The following is a 27,537-nucleotide window of genomic DNA, read 5'->3' on the forward strand; positions in this document are numbered from 1 at the left end:
GACTTTGAAAGGACAGAATCAGGTAGCGGCCCCAGCATCCTGGGAGGACCGCCCTGTCTCTCCGCCCAGGGACTCCCGGAGCGCCAACCCCAGCTGGATTCAGCGTAACCGCCCCCCAACCACCAGCCCGGCTGAGGCCCCCACGGAGGGTCCCGTGCCCACTCGGAGGCGCACTCACAGGAGCACTCAGAGGCGGGCGGCGCCGCCGCGCCCCGAGGAAGCCGCCCTCAATGCCGAGGTGCGCTGCACGTTCTTCCAATCAAAGGGCCCCAAGGTCGGGTTCTCAAGGCCAGAGCCAATCGCAAAGAGCCTATTGCCTGTTGTCCCGCCCTCCCGTGCTGACGACTAGCGAGTTTCAAACCCGCAGGAGCCAATGAGGACGCGCGGACGCGCGGCACGCCGGTCCTGGCTACAGGCGCGGCGTTTGAAGAAAAACTGTCACTGAAGAGTCATGGTGGGGCCCGGGCCTACCGCTGCTGCCGCTGTCGGTGAGTATGACCGCGAATGAGTTCTCGTTATTCTCAGGCGTTGGAACACGGCCGGGGAAGTAGGAGGCCACCGAGTGAGTTCTTCCCGCGGGAGGTGCCCGTCCGCTCGCCTAAGTTTCCCCTGGGCGTTTTCCATCCTGGGAGCGCAGACGGGACCCCCGGCCACGGCCCCCAGGTAGACGTCTGGGCCCTGGGCGGAGGGAGGCTGTGCGCAGGCCCAGATACCTCACGGGCATATTTCCAGAAAGCCCTGCAGCAGCCTTGCAAAGAGACGTCATTGTCACCACGTTCCGGATAAAGAAACTGAGGCCCCTTGCTCGGATTTTCACCAGCAGTGGGAAGCTGCGCGCTGTCTTGATCCACATTTGGCTCCAGGCAGAGCCGGGCGTGGTCCTCTGTGCCAGGAGGCGGGGTCTGGCTGAAGCCCGGGTCTCCTGCCTCTGGCGGAGCTCTCACTCCTCACCTCTCAGCCTGCGGTGGTTAGAAGTTGATTGGTTAAATCTGCACCCAGGGTTAAATCTGCACCCAGGGCTAAGGCTTCTGCGTTCCCTAATCTCTTAGATGTGCTTGGAGCCCTTTCCTACCTTTCAAAATACTCCTGCTCAGATGCCACTTTCTCCAAGATACGCACCGTTGTTTTGTTTCATCCATTATTCCTGTGGATGCCTACGAGGTCCTAGGCACTTTACATAACAAGCTTTAAAGATGGCATTTCTGTCCGCCTTATAGGCTTAGCAGCAGCAAAGTTTGCTAATTTGCTAGAAGTCACGGAGGTGGGACTCCAACCCCCTATGTCAGCCCCTACGCTCTACATTGCCTGCCAAGCTGTCTCTAAGGATAGATACATGAGCATCAGAGAGCAAAACAGGGCAACTCCGTTCAGATGAGGTTAAGAGTCGTTTGGCACCCCTGTCGTCTTTTTGTCTTCCTTCACATCATTATTTAATTTTAACCTTTTCTAGCCACCTACTCCCCTCATTTATGCCCTACCTCTGAACTCCCATACTTCTTTTCCTCTCTTATGGCCCTTAGATTTTACCTTATACTGTAATTGTTGCTGTGTTGATTTTATCTCCACTACTAGTTTGAAAGTTCTTGAAGGCAGAAATTATTGACTTGTCATCCCCTCACAAATGGCTTGCGTAGAAAGTCACCATAGTATAGGTGTCTGCCGTGAGCAGACCGGGCATATTTTATCCTTAGTACCAACAAAGGAAGCCATATAAGGGTTTGTGGGTAAAAATCATCATCCCTGTAAAAAAAACAAAAGACATAAGACCAGGCCTGGCTCACCAGCTCAGGTGGGCCAGTAACAGAAATTCTTCAAAACAGACTGTTGTAGCTGAGAACAGTGGCTGTGAGCTCCAGGGTTAGAAAAGCCTGTTTTCAAGTCCTGGAATTGCCACATATTAGCTGGGTGACTTTGGGCATGACATTTACCCTCTCTGAATTTCAGATTGCAAAAACTCATTGGATTGTTTTGTGGATTGAAAGAAATAATGTAAATTTAGGCCGAGTGCTTTGACTTACGCCTGTAATCCTAGCACTTTGGGAGGCCAAAGCAGGAGGGTCACTTGAGCTCAGGAATTTGAGACCACCCCTGGCAACATAGAGAGATCCTGTCTCTACAAAAAATTTTTTAAAAATTATCCAGCGTGGTGGTACACGCCTGTATTCCCAGCTACTCAGGAGACTGAGGTGTGAGGATTGCTAGAACCTGGGAGATCAAGTCAACAGTGAGCCGTGGTTGTGCCACTGCCCTCCAACCTCAGTGACAGAGGAAGACCCTGTCTCAAAAAAAAAAAAAAAAAGTAGTAAGTTTAAAGAACTTAGTGTAGGCCTGGCATATAAATGATATTGTTGATGTTGATGTTAGCTTGAAGGCACATTTATAGGACTAAGGATTTTATAACATTATGTTGCAAAGCCAAAATCACTAGAGAAAAGTGTCATCTTTTAGAATATTAATGAACTGGTTAAAATCTTGAACTAAAGTTATGTCGTTTGTTTGCTTGCCTGTGTTGCAGAAGAGCGGCAGAGAAAGCTTCAGGAGTACCTTGCAGCCAAGGGAAAACTGAAGAGCCAAAACACCAAGTGAGTTTATCTGTCCACAGTTACGCAAGTTTTGTTGCCTTCTTTGTACTAGCAATTTAAAGCCTTTTTGAAACATGTCCCTTTTGCTTAGAGTCTACTCAGACTGCACTGGGATTCTATGATAACGCAAAAAGAGCATTTCAGTCCAGGCATGACAAAAACCCCTGGGCAGTGCTTAGTCCATTGGCAAAGCTTTATGCATTGTTACTGTGTGAATCTCCAAAGGAAGGAGGGAAGAAGGGTCAGTATTACCTACCATGCTGGAAGCTTTGCCTGTTTCTGCTTTTTTTTTGTTGGGGAAGTTGATTCTCATGAAGGCAATTTTTGGTCAAGAACTTGAATGACCATGGTTCTGGCATTTCTTGCTAAGGCAGGAGAGCCAGTTACAATCCATCCTCCGTAGCAGAGTGATACCCTCTGCTCTTGGGTCATTCTCTCAGCATTTACTGTTAAGGTAGACAGAACATGACCACTTCATTTTTATCCTTTGTAGATTCTTACCATCTTTGTCGTGTTATTTGTCCTTTCTTAGCATTAATTAATTTTTTCCCCATTTGAGTTGCTAAGTATTTATCTGAAAATTAATTTTTACAAAGTTAGCTTTCACCCTTTATTTTATCTTGGGTGTTTACTCACCTCTATTTCCTTGATTAAATGAACCTAATTCACTTATTCAACAAATATTTATTTAGTACCTATAACGTCTCAGTCACTTCTGATGCTAGAGATAATGGCGCTTAACAAGACAGACATTCCTGCCCTCCCAGGGCTTATGCTGTAGATGGGAGAGACAAACATCAAACAAGTCATAATCAAAGTCCTTGTTAGTCTAGCAGTTGTTTTTGGTCCATGCAGATTGATTCCTTCTAAATTCGCCTCTGTTTTCCAATCCTTTTTCTGCATTTCCTATCTCACTAGCTATATTTCATGTGTGTCTTGGTTTTTTTTTTTTTTTAATATTTCTTTTCCCCCCTGAAAGTTAGAAAAGATAGTATTTGAAGATACTTAAAACAAGGAAATTTTTTTTTTTTTTTTTTTTTTTTTTTTTGAGACGGAGTCTCACTCTGTTGCCCAGGCTGGAGTGCAGTGGCGCAATCTTGGCTCACTGCAAGCTCTGGCTCACTGCAAGCTCTGCCTCCCGGTTTCACACCATTTTCCTGCCTCAGCCTCCCGAGTAGCTGGGACAACAGGCATGTGCCACCATGCCCGGCTAATTTTTTTGTATTTTTAGTAGAGATGGGGTTTCACCGTGTTAGCCAGGATGGTCTCTATTTCCTGATCTCATGATCCGCCTGCCTTGGCCTCCCAAAGTGCTGGGATTACAGGCGTGAGCCACTACGCCCAGCCGGAAATTTTTTAAAGAAGCAGTTAATGGTTTTATTTGGCATTGTGTCTTCGGTGTCTGGCACATTGCAGTGCTCCAGGAATGATGTTTGAATGAGTAAGACTATATAAATATGAAGGAAACACATGTATCTCATTAATATTGTGAGAATGCTAGATTTATGTATAGACAGTCTCTGTAAGGATCACAAGGCAAAAAAAAAAAAGAGTAGGAGCAGTTGGTGGTCTCCAAGGGGGAGGATACAGAACTAAAGAAATGTTGATAAGGAGACGTTATTGAATATAATTTTGAATTATTTTGCCATTACAGAAATTCTAATTATTTAAAATTCTATTCATAATTTTTAATCACTGTACTTCCCAAGCTTAGCTTAGAATCCTTCTGTGCTGAGGATTAATTTTAATTTGTCTTTTATAGGCCTTATCTAAAATCCAAGAATAATTGCCAGAATCCACCACCTTCTAAATCTGTAAGTAGAAATTAGTCTTTTTAAAAATATGCATTCATAAGTATGATTAGTAATAAAAATAATAAAGATGTTAGCAACCTAAAGAACATGTATTTGAAAGGTATTTCTTACAGATATAAAAACAGTTTGGTTTAATAAGAGACAATCATTTTTTGAAAAGTATGACATACTGTAGTTTAGTTTTATTAACCAAGAAAAGCCTCAAGTGAACTTTAGTCCTCTTGATAGCTAACATTTATTGAATGCTTACTGTGTGCCTGATACTTTTCTGACTTGCATTACCTCACTGAGTCCTCACAATCTTATGAGGCTACTATTAGTAGCCCCACTTTACAGATGAGCAAACTAAGTCACAGAAAGGTTAAATAGGTCGCATAGCTATTAAGTGACAAAGCTGAGAGCCTGTGATCTTAACCACTTTGGTATGCTGCCATGAAGTTAAATAGCTCAGTAGTCATTAAAAGAGAACATTTGCATTGAACCTTCCAAGCCACTTAACAAGTATATGCTTCCTAATCAATTTAATTTAGCTACATTAGATAGAATGGTAAAGGATCCTTAACTTAAAGTTTAAATGGAAGAAATTAGCCCTCTGAAAGAGGCACAGATTATTCATCTGCAATAAAAATCTCACCTTTAGTTTTTTAAAACATAGTTTTTATCTGTGTTCTGAAATGTAACTAAAATAGTGCTTCCTGAAGTGAAAAATTCTCACTGGTGAGAATTTTAATAAGTTTTAATGATTCATTCACCAAATCACTTCAGTCATATTTCAGTCATATGCATATGCATATATAGACATATATATGTTGTATGTATACATGACATTATTAGACACTGTGAAGGATAGCAAAATGTATATAAGGCAAAATTTATGAACAATGGTTTAATGTTTGGGAAGCACTGGGTTACACTTTTACTTTATGCAGATTGAACCAGTATAGTATGCAAGTCCTAAGGAAAAATCTACTGGAAAGGGCCCTCATTCAGACTTCCCAGAGGCTTCTCTGGAAGTTGACAATACTGACTTCAGTACATCAGCTCGTAAATGAGGATGATACCTACCTTATCTGCTTTACACAGTTGTAAAAGTAAAAAGTGAACTCAGGAAGGGAATTACAGAATTTAGGAGAAACTAAAAGCACGATGTAAATAATAGTCATCATTACAGTTATATAATGCTTGACAATTTATATAACACTTTCGATACATGACAACAATAACTAACACCCAGACATGTTTATATACATTACCTCACTCAGAACAACCATGTGAGGAAGTTGGCCATATGCTTTAATGTCCAAACCAGGACACTTTTGAGAGTAAAAAGCAGTACTCTTTGACCAACAGGCATAAATCAAAACTATCTTGTGAAAACCGGGATATATGGCATCCTTCCTAGATAATAGATACTTTTACTATTATTAATTTTGCTGTGAATCTAAACCTGCTCTAAAAAAGTTAATTTTAAAAAGTAATGAAGTACTGATACATGCTACAACATGGGTAAATCTTGAAAACATTATGCTAAGTGAAAGAAGCCAGACAGAAAAGGCCACATATTACATGATTCCATTTATATGACACATCTAAAATAGGCACATCTATAGACGTACAGAGACAGAAAGTAGACTAGCGGTTGCCAAGAACTGCAGGGAGCAGAAAATGGGGAGTGACTGCCAACAAGTAAACCAAGTTTCTTTCTAGGGTGATGAATATGTTCTGGAATTAGACAGTGGTGATTGCTGTATAATAGTGTGACTATACTAAAATCCATAGAAGTGTGCACTCACTAAAATGGTGAATTTTATGGTTTGTGGATTATATCAATTTGTTTTTAATATATAAGAAAGCAACTAAAAAAACACATTCGGAAGCTTTCATGCCAACATCCCTCCACCTCTTCAGTAAGCAATGATGGAGAGATCCGAGGTGTATATAAATGTTGGTGCTCAAAGATTAATCCAGATATAGCCATTGTGGGTATACCATCCATCTCTCTGCCTCCCACTCCCAACTCCCCTGTTTCACTGCTAATAACACCACACACACCGCTATCATCCAGAGTAGACATCTCTTTGCCCTCAATGCCAAGTGGTTCTGGTTAGACATCCTCTACATACTCGCCAAGTTTATGTAGTGATTCTTCACAATATTTGTCAAATCAAAAATAGAGTGGTAACTCTAGCATTCCCATATCTTACCCTGGAAACATATTCCATAAATCTCTGTGAAATTCTCCTTTCTGAGTAATTGCTTTCATGAGAGATGCTCAGGAATTCATAGTGGCTTGCCCAATTACTTACCATATGAATTCTAAACTCCCTTCCCTAGTTTTCAAAATTCTCTGTAGTCGAGTCCTACCTTTCTTATCCAAACTTAAACCACATGACTAAACATTTGTTTATTATTAACATAGACTCTAACCTTAAAACCCTGTCCTGGCTGATTTTACAAATATGACTATTAAGATGTTACATGTTTATTGAGAGCTGTGGCAGCATATCTCAGGCCTCACATCATCTGCCACCTATCTCCTTGTCACTGATCTCCAGGATGAGACAGAGGTTCTTGAGTGATACTGTGATGTTTACAAAGGCAGTGGTTTAAAAAACATATAGTGTGGCTATACAAAGTACTAGGAGAGATTTGTTGGGAGGTACCCTAACATAAGTTCATTATGTATGTATTTTTTCAGGGTCCTTTGGAGGGCACTTAGGATATAATAGGCATTCAACAACTACTGTTTGAGGCAAATTCATTTTTGAAAGAGCAAGTTTTGTATATTCACTGCATCTCTGCTTAATTCTGTCAAGCTAAAAGATTCTAATATACTTCTGATAGGAACTCAAGTTGTAAAAACTACCTATTAGGACAGGTGTGGTGGCTCCTACCTGTTATCCCAGCACTTTGGGAGGCCAAGGTGGGTGGATCACTGGAGGTCAGGACTTCAAGACCAACCTGGCCAATATGGTGAAACCCCAACTTTACTAAAAATACAAAAAAGTAGCCAGGTGTAGTGACATGCGCCTGTAGTCCAGCCACTTGCGAGGTTGGGGTGGGAGAATTGCTTCAACCCAGGAGGCAGAGGTTGCAATGAGCCAAGATTGCATCACTGCACACCAGACTGGGTGACAGAGCAAGATCCTGTCTCAAAAAAAAAAAAAACAAAAACACAAAAACTACCTATTAGTGAGTCTTTCTTTACTTTCTGAGGATTCAACTTTCTTAGATGAAATTCTAAAAATGATTATTTTTTTTAGCATGTGTTAAACACAGTTATTATTTTAAAAACAGTAAGATATGTTAAGGATTTTTTAATATGTATTTTCTCTGTTTTTTCAGGCTATTAGACCCAAAAATGATGTTACCAACCATGTTGTTTTGCCTGTCAAACCTAAAAGGTCCATCAGCATTAAACTCCAGCCCAGACCACCTAATACTGCAGGGTCCCAGAAGCCGAAGTTGGAGCCACCAAAACTTCTGGGCAAAAGGCTGACTTCAGAATGTGTTTCTTCTAACCCGTACTCTAAGCCTTCTAGCAAGAGTTTTCAACAGTGTGAAGCTGGATCGTCCACAACAGGAGAACTGTCAAGAAAACCTGTGGGGTCACTTAATATAGAGCAATTGAAAACTACAAAGCAGCAGTTAACAGATCAAGGAAATGCTAAATGTATAGACTTTATGAATAATATCCATGTTGAAAACGAATCTTTGGATAACTTTCTAAAAGAAACAAACAAAGAGAACTTGCTCGATATCTTAACAGAACCTGAGAGGAAGCCAGATCCTAAATTATATACCAGAAGTAAGCCAAAGACTGACTCTTATAATCAAACCAAGAACAGTTTAGTTCCTAAACAAGCCTTGGGCAAAAGTTCAGTTAATAGTGCTGTTCTGAAAGATAGGGTTAATAAACAATTTGTTGGAGAAACACAAAGCAGGACTTTCCCAGTAAAATCACAGCAACTCTCTAGAGGAGCAGATCTTGCAAGACCAGGAGTAAAACCCTCAAGGACGGTTCCCTCTCACTTTATTCAGACCCTTAGTAAAGTTCAGTCATCAAAGAAACCAGTGGTCAAGGACATCAAAGATATAAAGGTTAATAGGAGTCAATATGAAAGACAAAATGAAACTAAGATACGGTCATACCCTGTTACTGAACAGAGAGTGAAGCACACCAAACCCAGAACATACCCCAGTTTGCTTCAGGGTGAATATAACAACAGACATCCAAACATCAAGCAAGATCAGAAGTCCAGCCAAGTTTGTATACCTCAGACATCATGTGTACTGCAAAAATCAAAAGCCGTGAGCCAGAGGCCTAATTTGACAGTTGGCAGATTTAATTCAGCCATTCCAAGCACCCCTAGCATAAGACCAAATGGAACCAGTGGTAATAAACATAACAATAATGGCTTTCAGCAAAAAGCACAGACTTTGGACTCCAAGTTGAAAAAGGCTGTTCCCCAGAACCATTTTCTGAACAAGACAGCTCCCAAAACTCAAGCTGATGTCACAACCGTAAATGGGACCCAAACAAACCCAAATATCAAAAAGAAGGCAACAGCAGAGGATCGAAGGTACTTTGCTTTAATTCTAAGCTTTTGCAACTTAAGATGATTAGGCAAATTGACCATCAAGAAGACTAGGTCAGGAAATAGGCCATAAATAATGGCTCCTAAGTAATTTTTAACTACAGTCTGAAAAAAGATTTGAAGCAAATATAACAAATATTAAGACTTGACAGGGCTAGGTGGTACATACACATGTTATAAATCATTTTCTGTAATCGTATGCTTAAAATAGCTTTTTTTTTTTCTTTTTAAGAAATTGAAACAGAATGGATGAGTAAGAAGTAGGGGGTGCAGATGTAGACACTCGTTCAATAAGTGCCGTGCTAGACTGAACAGCAATAGAACAGATGAGTGAGTTCACATAGCTAGGAAGTGAGAAGATGGTAATCTCTTGTCAAGCAAACCAGTGGTTAAGTTCAGAAAAGTTACCAGGGAAGAACCAGAAACTTCCATGAGTCTGAGTGGGCCAAGTTTTGGCAAGTAAGCTCAAGCAGGAGCAGTCAGTTCAGATACAGAGTTCAGATGGTAGAAATCAAGATCTCAGGCCGGGCACGCTGGCTCATGCCTATAGTCCCAGCACTTTGGGAGGCCGAGGTGAGCGGATCACCTGAGGTCGGGAGTTCAAGACCAGCCTGACCAACATGGATAAACCCTGTTTTTACTAAAAATACAAAATTAGCCAGGCGTGGAAATCAAGATCTCAGGTTGGTTAATATTAACATACATTGATTAAAACTGAGCCAGTGGATTTTGTACACTTTCTACCCAGGACCAAATGTAGTCTCATGAAGTGGGTGAGCCTCCCAGGAGAAGCACGTATGTATACCTGCTTGAAGTAGAAAATAAGGAAATTTCTGACGAGTGAAGGGAGCATGTAAAATTAGATGGTTGCTAAAAAGTGTAGCAGGGTGAAGCAAGGTACAGCTTGGTACAGCCCTGAACACCACCACCAAGCTCCTTGCCCTCCTGAAGAGACAGTAAGTAAACAACTTAATTCAGGGTGCTATGATCAAGAGAGTAGGGCTGGAATGGCTGCTTTAGATAAAAGGATCAGTAGAAGTACTTTCAACAGCAATGTCTGAGCTGAGACCTAAGTCTGAGAAAAGACTGGTGACAAGAAGAAAAACAATCCTGAGCAGAAAGAGAAGTGAGTGCAGAGACCTTGAGGTGGTGAATAAGGAAGTCAGGGTCCCAGCCCTGGAGCTCAGTCTAGGTCAGACAACAGAGGATTGGTCATAAGACTGTGTTGCAGGTTGAACATGTTTGATTACAAAAGAGAAGGAGTCTAGAGAGGGAGAGATTCATTCACTCATTCTGTAGGTGTTTCTTCAGCACCTGCAGTGTGCCAGGCGCTAGGAGACACAGTGATGAGCACACAGTGAGTCTTTACCTTTCTGGAGCTAATTGGTGTATATATAGAAAGTACTAGAGAAACAAAATTATGGCATCGAGGTCCTAGGAGTAAGTTGCCTTTAGAAAAGGAAAGTTCCCTCTTCGTTTATGATTAGAAGGAAGGCTAAGGAGATAGGGAAAATGCTAGGAACATGGAGGAAGCACATGCCAAATGTCTCACCTTGTATCATCAAGTAGGTGGTTGGAGTGAAGGTGAGGGGGCAGTATTTGGGGCTGAAATAATAAATATTGCATGGATGTTGCTCTGGAGTCAGAAATGAGAGTTAATAGCATTCATTCATTCAAAACTTAGTTATTGGCATTCTGGAAAAAGCAAAACTATAAAGACAAAAAACAGATCAGTGATTGCCAGGAGCGGGGGGTTAGGGGTGAGACTGACTACCAAGGAGCATGAGGGAATTATTGATAGTGTTGCAACCATCTTATAGCTTGATAATAGTCAGGCTTAAATGACTTGATGCATTTGTCAAAACTCAGAATTGCACACTAAAAGGTGAATTTTACTGTGTGTTATTAAATACCTATGTGTGCTAGGCACTGTGCTGGGAACTGGACTGCCAAGGTTTCTGCCTTCATAGAGCTTACACTCTAGTGGAGGAGACAGAAAACCAACACATTGACTAAATAAGACACGGTAATTACAGGTAATTGCCTCTTCATGGAGGTGTCATTTGAGGGGAGGACTGAAGATGCAAGACCTTAAGGCAGGAATGAGTCTGGATCAAGAAACTTCAAGGAGGCAGGGTACAATGGTTCACGCCTGTAATCCCAGCACCTTGGGAGGCTGAAGTGGTCAGATCACTTGAGGTCAGGAGTTTGAGACCGGTTTAGCCAACATTGTGAAACCCCATCTCTACTAAAAATACAAAAATTAGCCGGGTGTGGTGGCACGCGCCTGTAATTGCAGCTACTTGGGAGGCTGAGGCACAAGAATCACTTGAACCCAGGAGGCGGAGGTTGCAGTGACCTGAGATCATGCCACTTCACTCCAGCCTGGGCAACAGAGCAAAACTGTCTCAAAAAAAAAAAAAAAAGAAAGAAACTTTAAGGATACCTGAGCTCCTGGAGGGGGTGAGTGACAGGGAGACTAGTGTGATACGAGGTTGGAGAGGTAGGCAGGAGCCAGATTACACTGTGCCTTTCTGCCTTGGAAAATATTTTGAATTTTATTCCAAGAGCTGTGGAAAGTTCTTGGCAGTGACACAGCCTGGGGTGCTATTTACCAAAGTAAGAAAAACTTGTAACAGATGCAGAGATGAAAATCAATAACTTTGTTTGTGACAGTATTAAATTTGAAATGCCTGTCAGACATCAAAAGATATCAACTAGACGGTGGGTTTTACAAAGTTTGGGGATCCAGGGAGAGATCTGGACTGAAATGTACACTTGGAAGTCATTATTAATATGTAGTTGTAATTTAAAGAAACTGGAGCGTCTACATCCAAACATGAGGTCTATATGTCTTGGTGCCCCTACCCCCAAAAAGCAGTCTATCACCTGTTAGAAGCTGGAGTGGAAAATGTGAACAGTGGGGGACACTTGGCACTATCAGAGACCAGCTACTTAAGAGCCCTGACTTTATAGGTCTAGCTTATGAAAGGGTCATGTCTGGTCAAGAGAGGGCTAAGGAACTAGGTGAAGTGGGACAGTTTACACACCAAGACCTTACTGAGGGTAGAATGCAGGCTTGGTGGGTTTGGGTTGAGTGACAGCTTATGGGTGAGAGAAATGAATTGCTGAGTTAGTCATCTCAAAAATAGAGGGATGTCTTAGGAAAGCAAGTGTCAAGTAGCATATAGTGAAGTGAAAACTTTCCGAGAAAAATAATGAATAATCACGAATTCTATTTGAAGTCTGAAGTGCTGGCCACGTGTGATCTTAGAATCTTGGTGTCTGCCTTCTCGTGGGTGGGCGCAACCCAATGCTGCCATTACCCATTTGTAAATTGTTTTTTAATTCCATTCTCCTGATTTTGTCTGTAGTTGAAAGTATTTAATTATACTCTATCTATACATATCATATACTTTAGCGGCTTGACTATGTTTAAAAATAAATAAAACCACTCTCCCTTTAATTGAATTTCAGGAAACAACTAGAAGAATGGCAGAAATCTAAGGGAAAAACCTATAAACGGCCCCCTATGGAACTTAAAACAAAAAGAAAAGTAATAAAGGAAATGAATATTTCATTCTGGAAGAGCATTGAAAAAGAAGAGGAAGAAAAGAAAGCACAACTCGAACTGTCCAGTAAAATTAACAACACTCTGACAGAATGTCTGAACCTCATCGAAGGGGTAAGTGAAGAAGATAAGCTCCTCCAGCTTTGTCCCAAAGTCTTATAATTTTTAAACATATTCCTAAATATAATATAGGAGAGATAGCCTTCATCTAAGTAGAAATTTAGCTACTCTTGTAAATACAGAGTAATAATAATAATGACATGCCCATAAACAGTGTCTTTTGTGTATCTGTGCTTTTATAAGCACTTAGCTAAGATTATCTCACATAATTATCATAACCACTGTTACTATGACCACTTTACAAACAAAACTGAGGCACAAAGTAGTTGGAAAACTAATCCAAACAAACTGGCTCCTAAAGGAACTTTGCCTTCTTTGGGTATCAAGTTCTGAAGAGTACACATTTAACATTGAAACTGAGGTCAGAAGGCAAGTTTCTATGTAAAGTTGGAGTATTCTAAATACTCTGGGTAGCTACAAATAGTATTTAAATTTTATCTTGGATTCTGCAGATAAGGATAAAATAGATGGTAGGCAAAGAGTATGATCCTTAGGAGAAATTTTTCCTGAAGGAAAAATATATTAATAAAAAATGATGGAATAAACTTCTAAGATCCTTGCCTAAAGCAAAACTCATTCAGTCCTTTGGCTGGTAATGTTGAACATCAGCAAAAAAAAGGAAAAGTTCAGTTTAAGTCTACTCCAGGCAACATTTTCACAACATCCAGTTAAATATTAACTATTTCTCCTTGTGGAATTAAACTTGAGTTCTTTTTCTTATCCTCTTTTTTTGTTGTTGTATTATTTAAAAAATGAGTACCTTTTTATTATTGAAATCATTTCAAGTAATGCAGATAAATGATCAGCCCTCTCCCTCTACAAACATACATACTTAGGCATCCCAAACTTCTCTCTGGAGGTGACCACCATTGCCAGTCATTCATTCTGTTTTCATGCATGTCCATGCAGTATAGGTATGTAGAGAAATGAAGTATTATATTTTTGTGAGTTGCAATTCTTTTATTCACATTTTTGTGTACTTTGGTTGTCTTTTCTTGTGTTTTCCTAGTACCAATGTTATGCTGACTTAGGCAGATGAGTTGAGTATTTTCCTTTTTGCCCTATAAACTGAAAATAGTTTGTATGACATGAGAATTATTTTTATTTTTTGAAGGTTTGATAAAAACTTGCCCATAAAAATCATCTGGACCGTGTTTCTTTGGAGGATAATTTTGTATATATCCTCTCAATTTGTTATGGGGTCATTGCTCTAGAGTTCATATATCTTGAGTCAACTTTAGTAATTTTGTGACTTTTTAAAGGGATTTTTTCTCATTAATCTTTTTAAAAGACCTCAGGTTTTATTGCCAAAGATTTTTTCTCATTAATCTTTTTAAAAGACCTCAGGTTTTATTGATTATTTTTTCTCTTGCATCAATGTCTGCATCTATTTTTATATTTATTGCTCTTTTCCTAGCTTTTTAATTGAAACCTTAGATCATTTAAAAGTGAGTCTTTCTTTTTTTTTTTTTTTTATAAATATGTTCAGTGCTATAGCAGATTTGCCTCCGAATTTTACTTTGGTCATATCCCTCAGATTTGACTAAGTAATACTCTTTATCAGTCAGGATCAAGTCTGAAAAACAAACCACAGAAAGAACGTAATTGGTTACACAGTATCTTATGTGGGTTCTCTAGAAGTGGACCCTAAGAGGAGAATCCATGTGAAAGTAGTTTATTAGGAAGACACTCCAGGGAAAACTGGGAGGGGAGTGAAGTTGTAGGATCAGAAAAGCGAATCCATGGATGGTGACTCTGGCACAGCCCCACAGGGGAGCTCTGGAGACAGTGTGGGTCACATCTCTCAGAATCATCCTGATCAGAGGCAAGGAAGCTACATTGTTAAAGCTTCCATGGTCATTTATTCATGGCTGCCTCGGGCGGACAAGAATTGTCAGGCACTTCTCACTCTCTGGGCACATACAAGGGAGCACAGATGCTGGCTGTGAAAGCACACGGTAAGCCTGTGTGCACAAGATGCTGAAGGGATCAGAAGGGGTGTGGGTGCTACACACAGGGCAGACAGCACAGAGGAACCTGAGGTAATGTGGTGATAACTGTAGGAAGCAGCTTGTACCCACTGGGTCTAGGGGAACAAAGAGAGGTTAGGGTATCAGAACCAAGAAGCAGGAGAGACAAACCCTGGTAGAAATGGGACTCCAACTGTAAGGAAGGCATACTACCCAGCAGATGATGGAGGAGAGGCCCTGCAGGGCTGGGGCTCAGATTTTGAGGAAAAGATGCTATCCATTTGGTGCTTCTGCTCTGAAGCTGCACAGGGAGGTGGGCTCTGAGGGGGAAAAAAAGATGCTAGAACCAACTGTTACTGCCAGGGTGAGGGACCGTTGCTGGGGTGATGAAAGCAAATAGGAAGAAGTAAGTGTCTTCCTTCTCCATCCCTGCAGCCTCCCTCTCGTGCCCCCTGCTGGCAGAGCTGAGCAGGGAGCTGCTGCCCAGCAGAAAGTTTTACAGAGTTTCATCCCCAGCATCACAAAGCAGAGGATGGGGTTTGGGGCCAATACACAAAAGCTTCATAACTGACATATCTTCTCATTGTTCATTTCTAAATAGCTTGAGATTCCCATTTTGAGTTCTTTAACCCAAAAAATATCTTAGAAAAGTATCTTTTAATTTCCAGATGTGTAGATTTTTTTTGTTCTGCTGTTAATTTCTAATTATATTGCATTGTAGTTGGTGAATGTGTCCTATGTGTACTCTACTTGATGGATTTTGTTGAAGTTTTCTTTGTGGCCTTAATATCTGATCATTCTTGGTAAATGTTCCAAAAGTGTTTGAAAATAATGTATATCCTATTTTGTTTATTTGATCTATTGCTTTCTGAAAGAAATATGCCAAAGTCTGTCACTGGCCCTGTGATTAATCGTTGACAATTTCTCTTCATATGTCTGTCAATTTTTACTTTCTATTTTTTAAAGTTATGTTGTTAGGTACAGAAAGATTCATGACTTGCTTTGATTTCTTTCGTCTGATTAATCTTGCCACACCTGCTTTTTGTTGTTAGAATATGTCTGGTAGCTCTGGTAGCTCTTTTTCCATCCCTTTACTTTAAGCCTTCATGGGCTGGCTTATTTTAGGTATGTCTCATATAAATGCACACAGTTAAATGTTTTAAACAAATTTGAAACTCTCTGCTTTTAAAAAGCAAATTTAGTTCGTACACATTTATTATGATTACTTGTATGTTTAAACTTATGCCTGCCATTTTATTTTGTAATTCAGCTTACATGAATTATTTTTTCCTCATTTCTGTGTTTAATCTAGTTTTATTTCATAAAGAAAATAATACACTGAAATGAAAATAAAGTGATAGATGTAAGCTCAAACATGATTTGCAGAATATATATCATATTCTTCTTGCAGTTCCTTTTTTCTTTTTTTTTTTTTTTTTAAGAGACAGGGTTTCACTCTTTTGCCTAGATTGGAGTGCAGTGATGCCATCATAGCTCACTGCAACTTTGAACTCCTGGGTGGACCCAAGTGATCCTCCACCTCAGCCTCCTGAGTAGCTAGGACTACAGGTACACACCACTACACCCATTATAGTTTACATTTTTTTGTAGACACAGGGTCTCACTGTGTTGCCCAGGCTGGTCTCAAACTCCTAGCCTCAAGCAGTCCTCTGCCTCAGCTTCCCAAAGTGCTGGGATTACAGGTGTGAACCACCCACTGCACCTGGCCTGCAGTTACTTTTATTTCAAGTCTTTCATGTGAATTCTAAAGTTTACTCACTAGTGACTTTATGATTTTTGAATGGCAAACCTTTTGAGTCTGTATTCTCGTGAAACTTGTTATTTTGCCTTCATGCTGGAATCATAGTTTGGCTGGGGGAAATTTCTTAATTTCAGCTTGTTTTCCCTGGAAAAATTTAAGTGACTGCTTCATTTTCTTTCTTGCATCTGGAGTTGTTGATTTGTTAATGTCTCACGTCAGTCTGATTCTCATTCCTTTATAGGTAATTCTTTTCTTCCCCCTCTCTGGAAGCTTGTACGATTTTCTTTTTATCTTTGGTTTTCTGTTATATTTTTTTCTCCCATTCATCCTGCTTAACTATCTGAGAGCCTTTTCAACCTGAACAACTGTTTCTTTGTTCATTTCTTGAAATTCTTCTTCTACAACCACTTTGTGTGTTGAACTTTTTTCCTTCTAGAAACTCTCTTAGATGGATATTGGAGTTATTGAGTAATGGATATATCCTTCAGAACTCTAAATGCTGTTTTCATACTGTTCACTTCATTGTTTTATTACACTGGTTTCTAGGAGGATTTCACAGCTGAATTTTCAGCTCACAGATGTATTCTTCAGCGCTGTCCATGCAGTTGTTCTGCCTTTCTGTTGGTTATTTTTCATAACAGCCCATTCTAGTTTTAGGATAGCAATACTCTCTCTTATCACTCTGAAGATACTGACTGTGATACTCTTAAAAGTATTCCTCTTTGCTCCAGTGTTCATTCTTGTTTGTTGAGTTTTATGCCTCTTTCATGTAGTGTTGGTTTTCTCAAATGTTAGTGATTCTCAATTGTGAACTTACCTTTGCGTCTCCCCCATTTCTAGCAGTAGAAGGTGCTGCTTGGCTGAGTGTGCCAGTACCTGGATTTCTGGGCATGGTAGTGCTCCCCATTCCTCTGGGTCCATGTCACTGTCCTGCTTACGGCACAAGCCAGAAGGGAACCAAACCAGTGAATCCATTTCAAAGTATCTTTTTGTGGGATTTAACCCTCTTTCATAAACACCTGCATAAATCCCTGACACTTACACATATACACCCCTATGACGTTCGCATGCCTGTGTCATTCTTTACACTGCTATTAGTCCTATGGAAATTCTCATCACTACTCAGTGTTCTCGTTATTATAAATATGGAATATTATGAATATGTAAATGTTTAGGATTTGTTTTGTTTTTGTACCATGTAAAAATGAACATATTTCTTACCTTCAGCTATGATAAACATTTTCTATTTGGTCTCATATAACTCTTAAAATTTAATGATGAGGAAGCCAGGCTCAGTGGCTCATGCCTGTGGTCTCAGCTACTCGAGAGGCTAAGGTGGGAGGATTGTTTGATCCCAGGAGGTAGAGGTTGCAGCGAGTTGTGATCGTACCACTGCACTCCAGCCTGGGCAACAGAGTGAGACCTTGTCTCAAAAAAAAAAGAAAAATTAAGCCAGGCATGGTGGCTCATGCCTGTAATCCCAGCACATTAAGAGGCTGAGGTGGGCGGATCACGAGGTCAGGAGATCAAGACCATCCTGGCTAACACGGTGAAACCCCATCTCTACTAAAAATACAAAAAATTAGCCGAGCATGTGGTGGCATGTGCCTGTAGTCCCAGCTACTCGGGAGGCTGAGGCAGGAGACTTGCTTGAACCTGGGAGGTGGAGGTTGCAGTGAGCCGAGATCACGCCATTGCACTCCAGCCTGGACGACAGAGCAAGACTCCATCTCAAAAAAAAATAATAATTATTATTAATCTCAAATCATTAAAATGGATAATTAAAACAGGTGCATTTTATTACATGTACATTGTACCTCAGTAAAATTGAAATTTTTTTAAAAGTTCAAAAATATTAGTGATCAAACCAATTTCTGCATACCTGCTGTAATAAATATTAGGAGATGTGAGACTAACAGTGAAATGGTAATAATTACCTTTGGATATTTTGGTTTATTTCAGGGTGTACCTTCTAATGAAATACTTAACATATTGTCCAGCATTCCTGAAGCTGAAAAATTTGCTAAATTCTGGATCTGCAAAGCAAAGTTGTTGGCAAGTAAAGGCACCTTTGATGTTATTGGGCTATATGAAGAGGCCATTAAAAATGGGGCAACAGTGAGTATCTGTCTTGGGTGGGTAACTTCTTAAAATTCTCTTTCATGTGAGTTCTCTGTTGTTGTTTGTAATATGATGGTTAGAAGTTTGCAACATCAATATCCAATACTTATAAAGTCATACCTTACCATAAAGAACTTAAAAATATATTAAACCCAATACATCAACATCCTTAAATCAATAATTCAGAGCCATGGCATGAAATAACTTTTAATTCTAAAATTTAGAAAAAAAAACTATATAATTATTATTTACAAACACTGCATCAAATAGTTTTATAATGCTTTTCATTAAAATGTCATTTTCCATGTCATGTTCCATATTCTGTGTGATACCTTTTTCCATAATGGTTCAAAATCAGAATTGTACATGCACATAGTTTAAGCAGTCAAGTAGTTTGATAAGTTTCATTCAATAAGATCTCTGCCTTCCTTCCCTCCCATTTTCCCCTTCCTAGAGCAAACTGATTTATTTTTATATTAACCTCTATAGTTTCAGAAAACGTGTTTCTGTTTCTTGATTTTTCAGTTTTAGATATGATTTATGGACTTCCAGCTATGCAGAGTGAAGATTTAGCCCTCTTTCACACATACATACACAGATCCCCAGCACACACAAATACACACCCCTATTTACCATCCTTATAGACCTTTGCCATTCCTTATACTTTCATTAGAGTCATGGAAATTCTGGTCACTATTTAGCATTCACATTGTTATGAATATATAAGAAATATATGGGCTGGGCACGGTGTTTCACGCCTGTAATCCCAGCACTTGGGGAGGCCGAGGCAGGTGGATCACAAGGTCAGGAGATCGAGACCATTTTGGCTAACATGGTGAAACCCCGTCTCTACTAAAAAATACAAAAAAGTTAGCCGGGCGTGGTGGCGGGCACCTGTAGTCCCAGCTACTCGGGAGGCTGAGGCAGGAGAATGGCATGAACCTGGGAGGCGGAGCTTGCAGTGAGCCGAGATCACGCCACTGCACTCCAGCCTGGGCGACAGAGCAAGACTGTCTCAAAAAAAAAAAAAAAAAATACATGAATATGTTGAGCCATGCAATATATACTATGATTACTTTGCCTTTCAAGCACAACTTTCTACTTTTCCTGGAGTTATTGTCTTGTTTTGCCTTTGCTTAGTTTTCTGAGTATTTATTATATAATTAATTCACAAACTCTTCTCTAATTGTCTAAGTTCCTCAATACTTTGAAAACATCAGATATTCTATTGATTCCTTTTTCTTAGATAAAGAGCTTTCTCCTAGACCCTTCTGGCTTATTCCAGACTGAACAAGTTACTTTTTACTGCCGTCTTCAGCAGCTGTCTTTCTGGGATCTCTTTACCGTCACCTTTAGATTCCCTTTACATCCTTCCTAAGTTGGGTGGATCCCTTGTTTTCAGAACCCATATTAGTTTTCTTCTTCCTACATTGTCTATTTCTTCTCCAATGTTTTTCATTTCTTTCTCTCTTGTTATTGTTTGTTTGTTCTTTTTGTTTTGTTCTCTATTATTCTTTAAAGGCTTTACACAGATGCTGGCGAAACTGGGCTGTTTGCACATATAAAAGGTGGGTCTGAAAAAGCTTATTTAAAGCCCGAGACACATGGATGGGGCTTCAACACAGGGTGATCTGGCTGAGTTGACCAGTTAGAAAACCCTCAATATCAGTATCTTTAGGTCTTTCCTCTTAAGCTGGTCAAGTTATCTGGAGAAATCTGTTCCAATCTCCTTCCTGGGAGCTAGACACCAGGCTGCCAGTGCTGTGGGAGAGAAGAGAGCAGGGAGTCTCAACCCTCAACATAGAAACTTTTGCTTATCTCCTTTTCTCAGAAAGCACCCTATCCTAATCTTGCATGATATCCCTCAGAGACTTGCAGAATACATTCCCAGTTTTCTGTTAGGATGAAGGGAGTCAGACACAGTTACTAGGCTGCATGGAGTTTAGGGGTGCAGGGTGGATTTGGAGGTCTGACTGCTTTTTGAACAGATGCTAAAGAGTCCTCCTAATTTGGGCCCTACCACCCATTCCTTAGCCTTTCTGTCAGGTTGTTTCTTAGCCACACTGCCAGCTTGGGATTCAACTCTCTCAAGTAGATCAAATTGTTTACCTCTCTTCCTTCTGCACTGCAGCTTCCAAAACCTTATTGTCATTTCTTCTCTCCTATGTTTTGTGGTTATTGCCTCTTTTTAATCCCTTTATTATCCTTTCAGTCGATTTTCAAGAGAGATTAGAAATAAACGTATATTTAATCCACCATCATTAACCAGAAGGCTATACAAATATAAAATATGCTTGATGAATGTTGTATAGAATTCACTCTTTGTAATATATTCTATACATTTATTCTCATTCATTTAGCTGAAATCATAATTCTATTTTGGATTTTGAAAAAATGTATGGAAAGCTTTGCTTTTATGCTTTATTGTCAGTTTATATCTATTTGATACAGAGTTCCAGGTAAGGAAGACAAACCTCCAACTATAGTTTTCTTGTGGGAAAGTGCACCTTCTGCTTCATGGCATGGTTTACATACTTGAAAAATAAAGCCTATCTCAGATAATTTTATCAGAAAATTACTTTTCCCTGAAGGTTTTTTTTTCTAAGTATGTTAACAAATAAAAGAAGAAAGACAGGAAAAGCTGGAGAAAATTACCCACAATGCCTACAAAGATTGTATCTGGGCCAGGCGCAGTGGCTCACCCCTGTAATCTCAGCACTATTACCCACAATGCCTACAAAGATTGTATCTGGGCCAGGCGCAGTGGCTCACCCCTGTGATCTCAGCACTTTGGGAGGCTGAGGCAGGCGGATCACTTGAGGTCAGGAGTTTGAGACCAGCCTGGCCAACGTAGCGAAACCCCGTCTCTACTAAAAATAGAAAAATTAGCCAGATGGGGTGGCGCATGCCTGTAATCCCAGCTATTCGGGAGGCTGAGGCAGGAGAATCGCTTCAACCCTGGAAGTGGAGTTTGTGGTGAGCTGATACCGCACCACTGCACTCCAGCTTGGGTGACAGAGACTCCATCTCAAAAAACATTGTGTTTGGGGCCAGGTACAGTGGCTCACTCGTGTAATCCCAGCAGTTTGGGAGGCCGAGGCGGGTGGATCACGATGTCAGGAGATCGAGACCATCCTGGCTAACACGGTAAAACCCCATCTCTACTAAAAATACAAAAAATTAGCTGGGCGTGGTGGTGGGCGCCTGTAGTCCCAGCTACTTGGGAGGCTGAGGCAGGAGAATGGCATGAACCCGGCAGGCAGAGCTTGCAATGAGCCGAGATCGCGCCACTGCACTCCAGCCTGGGACAGAGTAAGACTCTGTCTCAAGAAAATATATCTATATCTATATATAAAATGCATTTTCTGTGTGGCTAGCTTTACATCATTGGGCCAGAATCTTTATGTAGGAATACATATTTGACAGTATTATACAAATCAATAGGAAAATAGAATTTGATGTAGACAAATTACATTATGGACAACTTTAAATACATCTGTTCATTAAGTCGAGTGTGCCAACACTTAACCAGAATTTTCTCTGTTCCTTTACTTTTCTCATGAAGCTATAAAACTGTCAAGCTAGACAAAAGATTTATAGTTAGACAAGAGATTTTAAAAGGAAACTTTTATTATAAAACATGTATTTGAAGTTAAAGTTCCTTAGCAAATTTTTTGCATGAATGTTTTTAAGATTTTGTATGTTTTCTTCCTTCCTTCCAGCCAATACAAGAGTTGCGGAAAGTTGTTCTTAATATCTTGCAAGACTCAAACAGAACCACAGAAGGTACTATTATTTTTGTATTTAAATTCATCTTCTCTAGCTGTACCAGTAAAAATCATCCAGGACATATAGGAAAAAGAAGAAAAGAATCATCCCCTGAAATGCTTCTCACTTCTTGGTTTCCATGACCTGGCCCTTTCAGCCATTGTCATCAGCTGATTTATTTGTATTATTACAAGTAAATGCACTGCTCAATACTGAACAAAGGTTGTTTCCACCAAAACAGCCTAGACTGGAGTGTCCCACTTCCTTGGAATCCTAGATGGCAAAGACAAACAGCTCTTTGCTGGAAGAGACTGAGGCAGAAAGGAGAAATGCCTTAAGTTACATGTTTAATCATAATAAACCCACCAACATACTCATCTAAATTTGTGTTACGCTTTAAAAATAGCTATCTCAGGCATCTCTTCAATTGGATGACCATCACTGTCAGTGGTCATAACCTTTAGAAGACTCTTCTATGAGACATATATTGTGCCAAACACGAGTGACATTATAATTGCTTACGATACTTGTTATATGAATGGAAAGAAAAAGCAAGCTATCTTTAGAAAATAAATTGGATTCTTCTTGTTATCTTAAAAGGTGACAAATCTTTTTCCTTTAATAGTAGATTTAGGCTGCATACGGTAGCGCACGCCTGTAATCTCAGCACTTTGGGAGGCCAAGGCAGGTGGATCACCTGAGGTCAGGAGTTTGAGACCAGCCTGACCAACATGGTGAAACCCTGTCTTGTCTTAAAAAAAAAAAAAGAAAAAAGAAAAGAAAAATTAGCCAGTTGTGGTGGTGCGTGCTTGTAATCCCAGATACTCAGGAGGCTGAGGCAGGAGAATCGTTTGAACCCAGAAAGTGGAATTTGGAGTGAATGAAGATCACGCCACTGCACTCCAGCCTGGACAACAAGAGCGAAACTCCATCTCAAAAAAAAAGAGTAGATTTAACTGGGGAACAATCAAGTCATGTAGCTAAGTAACCCACTACATGTGGTAAGAAGGACATAAAATAGATAATAGTAGATTCTTTGAGAATGAGGCTACAATTCAGTTATTTGGTTAAAACATGGCAGTGTTCTTAAGAGGAATAAAAAGAGAAGACAGGAATCCATGCCTTTGTTGCACCCTATTGACCTCACTTAGGGTGTCAGCCTCTAGCCACAGTGTGCCTGGCACAGTCTGATTTCCTTCCTTTCATTTTGGTGATTGTGTTTGGGCTACCATGAAAACTATTAATGCAAGACAGTTTTTACCCACTGTCCAAGGCAGTAACCATGTGGTCATCCTGGGGAGGAATGGGATTGGGAGGTTGTGTGAGTTAACCTTAGTGAGTCAAGAAAATTGATCCAAGGTGTGGTGTAAGGGTAGAAGGCCAGTGATTAGTCCCTAAGAGAGCTCTCTTGAGAGTGAATAGGAGACTGGACATATGTTCAGAGTCTTGAAAGGGTGTCAAGAATCTACGTACAGCAGTCTCGGGGGCTGGCTAGGAGGGTACCCTGATGTAGCAAGACACTGCTACAGAGCTTAACGTGAAAAAACAAGTTATAAGTCACACTTCAAATTAATCACTATTCAGTATGTGGAGCCCATGAAGATCACTGGGAAATCATTGTATGTATGTATTTTTCATGTTATTGACTTTTAGTTGAAGTGTTAAATTGGTAAATCTTACTTTCCTTCATGATCTTACATACACAGGGATTACTTCTGACTCTTTAGTTGCTGAAACTAGTATAACATCAGTGGAAGAGCTGGCCAAGAAGATGGAATCTGTGAAGTCTTGTCTTTCTCCAAAAGAGAGGGAAGAAGTCATGGCGACACCCCGAACAGCCAAGGCAGAACAGCATAATTATCCTGGTATCAAATTACAGATTGGTCCAATCCCTAGGTAAGCAAACTCTAAAGCAGACTTTGTGTTCACAGACTTAATTCTAGTCCAAGTCTCAATTTTTCCTTCACAGATCTAGAGTAACTGAAACCTGACCTGCAGTGAGGAAGGTGCTGCCAGAGTCAGGAGGGGTATTAGAATGCATTCACCCCCGTCCTATGGTCTCGCCTACCTTTTCACTCTCATTTGTCCTGCACTTGCAGATCCTACCTGCCTTTCCTGCAAGTCCTGACACAGCTGGGTATGGTTGGGGTGATAAGATGGGGCACAAAGTCCCAAGCGGGAGCAAACTCTGTAGCTGTGGGAGAAAAGGGACAGTGAATACCCCTCTAAGAATGGAGATCAGTGGAGTATGTACTAGTCAGAGACTGCTCATAAAGTCAGAAACGTTTTATTTTTTAACAAGTATAAATTTAAGGCAGAATCCATAGTAATTTAAGGAGCCGTGTCAGGGCGTCAGTGTCATTTTCTAAAATGTGAGTGTAGCACCACTCTTCTCTGATCATGATCTGGAAAGAATTCCAAACAAGGGCACCAAGACAACAGTTCTGTGTTTTAGTTCCCTGGAAAGCACAGCCGAATCTCTTCCAGTCCTAAACTCTCTGACACACACCATTTTCCCACTACAGTCAGCTCATAAGAGGATGAAAACAGTTCAGTTCATAAGTGGATGAACTACAGTCAGCTCATAAGTAGATGAAAACAGTTAATCGAAAAACTACCTCTTAATGGCTCTAGAATTCACAAAACCACTAATTACATTAGCCTAAGGAAAACTAGCAGGCAAGTCTGCCAAGATTGCACCATTGCACTCCAGCCTGGGCAACAAGAGTGAAACTCCATCTCAAAAAAAAATGAAAAGGCTGGGCACATGGTGGCTCACGCCTGTAATCCTGTCACTTTGGTAGGCCGAGGCGGGAGGATTACTTGAGCCTAGGAGTTCAAGAGTGGCCTGGACAGCATAGGGAGACCCCAACTCTATGAAAAATAAAAAATTAGCCAGGCATGCTGGCATACATCTGTGCTCCCACCAGCTTGAAAGGCTGAGGTGGGCAGATGCCTTGATCCTAGGAGGTTGAGGCTGTAGTGAGCTGTGATCGCACCACTGGACTCTAGCCTGGGCAACAGAGTGAGACCCTGTCTTTAAAAAGAAAAAGCTAGAAAGAATCTTGGAATTCATTAATTCAACCAAATTTGGTATTAGGCCCCATTTCCTTAAAACTTGTCATCTGTTTTGAAAGTTTATAGAATAAATGAACACCAACTGCCAAATATTTGACTTCAAATAAAAACCACACTTCATACTTCATTCAATAAATCCTTATGCTTACACCATCCAAGAACAGATGGACACCACCCAGTACATTCTGGAAATCAGGGAAAAGCCTTTTTTTTGAGACTGGGGTCTTGCCATGTTGCCCAGACTGGAGTACAATGGCATAATCATAGCTCACTGCAGCGTTGACCTTCTGGGCTCAAGCAGTCCTCCCACTTCACCCTCCTGAGTAGCTGGGATTACAGGCGTGTGCCACCATGCCCAGCTAATTTTTATATTTTTTGGTAAAGATAGTGTGTTGCTATGTTGCCCAGGCTGGTCTTGAACTCCTGGAAAAAGCCATCTGAAGATGAAAGCTGCTCTAGACATATCTCTTGTATCACCCTATGTTAAAATGTCTTCCCTGTTTTATTATTGAATAAGAAACAAAAAATAATAAAGATAATTTTTTTAAATGATAAGGTTTTTAATGCATCTCTTGCTGTCTCTCAGAATAAATGGGATGCCGGAAGTGCAAGACATGAAACTTATCACTCCTGTACGGCGTTCGTCGAGGATTGAGCGAGCAGTGTCCCGCTACCCAGAAATGCTGCAGGAACACGATTTAGTAGTGGCTTCTCTTGATGAACTGTTAGAAGTGGAAGAAACAAAATGTTTTATATTCCGTAGAAATGAGGCGCTGCCTGTAACATTGGGGTTTCAAACCCCTGAATCATAATTTCCTGATGCTTTTTTTAAAAAAGGTGTTTCAGAACCAACATAAGACAAGAAATATTCTTGTCCAAGTGACCTGGAAAAAAGTGTGTAATAGAGAGGCATCATGGATGCAGATTATGGACGCTCAGGACTTCAGTAATTCACTGGGCTTACTCTCAAATTTTATCTCCCCATGGGAAAATCTTTGCTTTATGTGTTTAAGACCAGTTTGCCAGTTTTACAGTATACATAAATTTCAAACTTTTGAATATTTACCCTACAACTATGATAAATATTTATACTTTATTGATCTACTTTAATCCCAACATAGTTTTTTATATCAGAAGGTTGGTCCCACAATATAATGGGACTTTTCTTTCTGCATCCACCTTAGCAGAGGGCAAGTTCTTTCGTCGTGGAAGATCTGAACTTTGACGCTAGCTTGACAGGCTGAATGGACCTTGACAGACGGCCAAGTCAAAACCCCTCATTTTACAGATGAGTTTATGCTAGCTGTGCCCTTGCTCAGAGATCATAAATTTATGTGTGATATTTGACTTTCATCACAGTATCCTTGTAAATGAGAGAGAATTCTTGTTTTTTCTATGCCAGGTCTCCTCAGATGAAACACAATCCTGAATTGGCGTGGTCGTCTAGCTTTTATATTCAAACCTAGTTTTGCATTTGTTACTCAGAAACACTTCAAGTAACAAAAGGGGGGCAGGGGAGAGGGGTGGGGAGTGGACACTTGCTTCTTCAGTTCTTTGCTCAGCTAGGGGATAGCTGGCCTGAGAAGGCAGTGCAAGCCCCAGAGACTGTTGTAGGTTGCTTTTTCTTCCTCCTGGGCAACTATTTGTGGAAAGGTTTTACCTTAGTCATTATGTAAATATAATGTGTAGAAAAACCTAGTCAACACATTTTAAATTTTAGCTTTCTTAATATTTAAGTATTATCTTAAAACAACATTAAATTTCTATTAGTTCCTGCTTGTTTATCTTATTTATTATAGAAAACCATGATAATGGCTTTGCATAGAGAATTAGGAGTTTGTCTAAGGATATACCAGTTGGCTGTCCTAAGAAACCTCACAAAGAGCATTCATTACCAAGGAGAATGGACTTTGATCAAAGGTCTATCAGCCTCATCCAGGAACTAGATTTTTTTAAGGGAAGCAGATCTATTTCTGAAAGTCAGATTTATAATAAAGCTCAAAAAACTGAGCTATAAACCTGTAATACCAGCAGACTTTCAATAAGAGACTCTTACAACTCAATTGTGGAAAAACTAATAATTAAAAATGGGCAAAGGACCTGAACAGACATTTCTCCAAAGAAGACATAAGAAATGGCCAGTAGGTATAGAT

General features: G+C 40.2%; 2 protein-coding genes across 15 annotated transcripts in view; one reads left to right on the forward strand and one right to left on the reverse strand.

Moving 5' to 3' along the window:
* The window catches only part of IL36G (interleukin 36 gamma), a 212,973-nt gene extending 212,088 nt beyond the window's left edge, over window positions 1–885 (reverse strand). For 9 of the 14 annotated variants that reach the window (XM_016949265.3, XM_054678177.2, XM_054678185.2 and 6 more), the window contains exon 1: window positions 179–257. The gene's annotated coding sequence lies outside the window, so the exon portion shown is untranslated. Of the gene's footprint in view, window positions 1–178; window positions 258–471 lie in introns of those variants that run through there. The other 5 variants (XM_063789402.1, XM_063789403.1, XM_063789405.1 and 2 more) reach the window with 3 other exon arrangements.
* On the forward strand, window positions 246–27,161 carry CKAP2L (cytoskeleton associated protein 2 like). The gene is made up of 9 exons (XM_515696.8): window positions 246–488; window positions 2,516–2,582; window positions 4,345–4,396; window positions 7,742–8,979; window positions 12,472–12,679; window positions 18,380–18,535; window positions 22,261–22,324; window positions 24,013–24,202; window positions 25,971–27,161. The coding sequence occupies exons 1-9, from the start codon at window positions 452–454 to the stop codon at window positions 26,194–26,196; spliced, it is 2,238 nt and encodes a 745-aa protein (XP_515696.6). The 5' UTR covers window positions 246–451; the 3' UTR covers window positions 26,197–27,161.
* The last annotated feature ends 376 nt before the right edge of the window (window positions 27,162–27,537 follow it).

Source organism: Pan troglodytes, chromosome 12 (genome assembly GCF_028858775.2).
Source record: "Pan troglodytes isolate AG18354 chromosome 12, NHGRI_mPanTro3-v2.0_pri, whole genome shotgun sequence".
NCBI lineage: Eukaryota > Metazoa > Chordata > Mammalia > Primates > Hominidae > Pan > Pan troglodytes.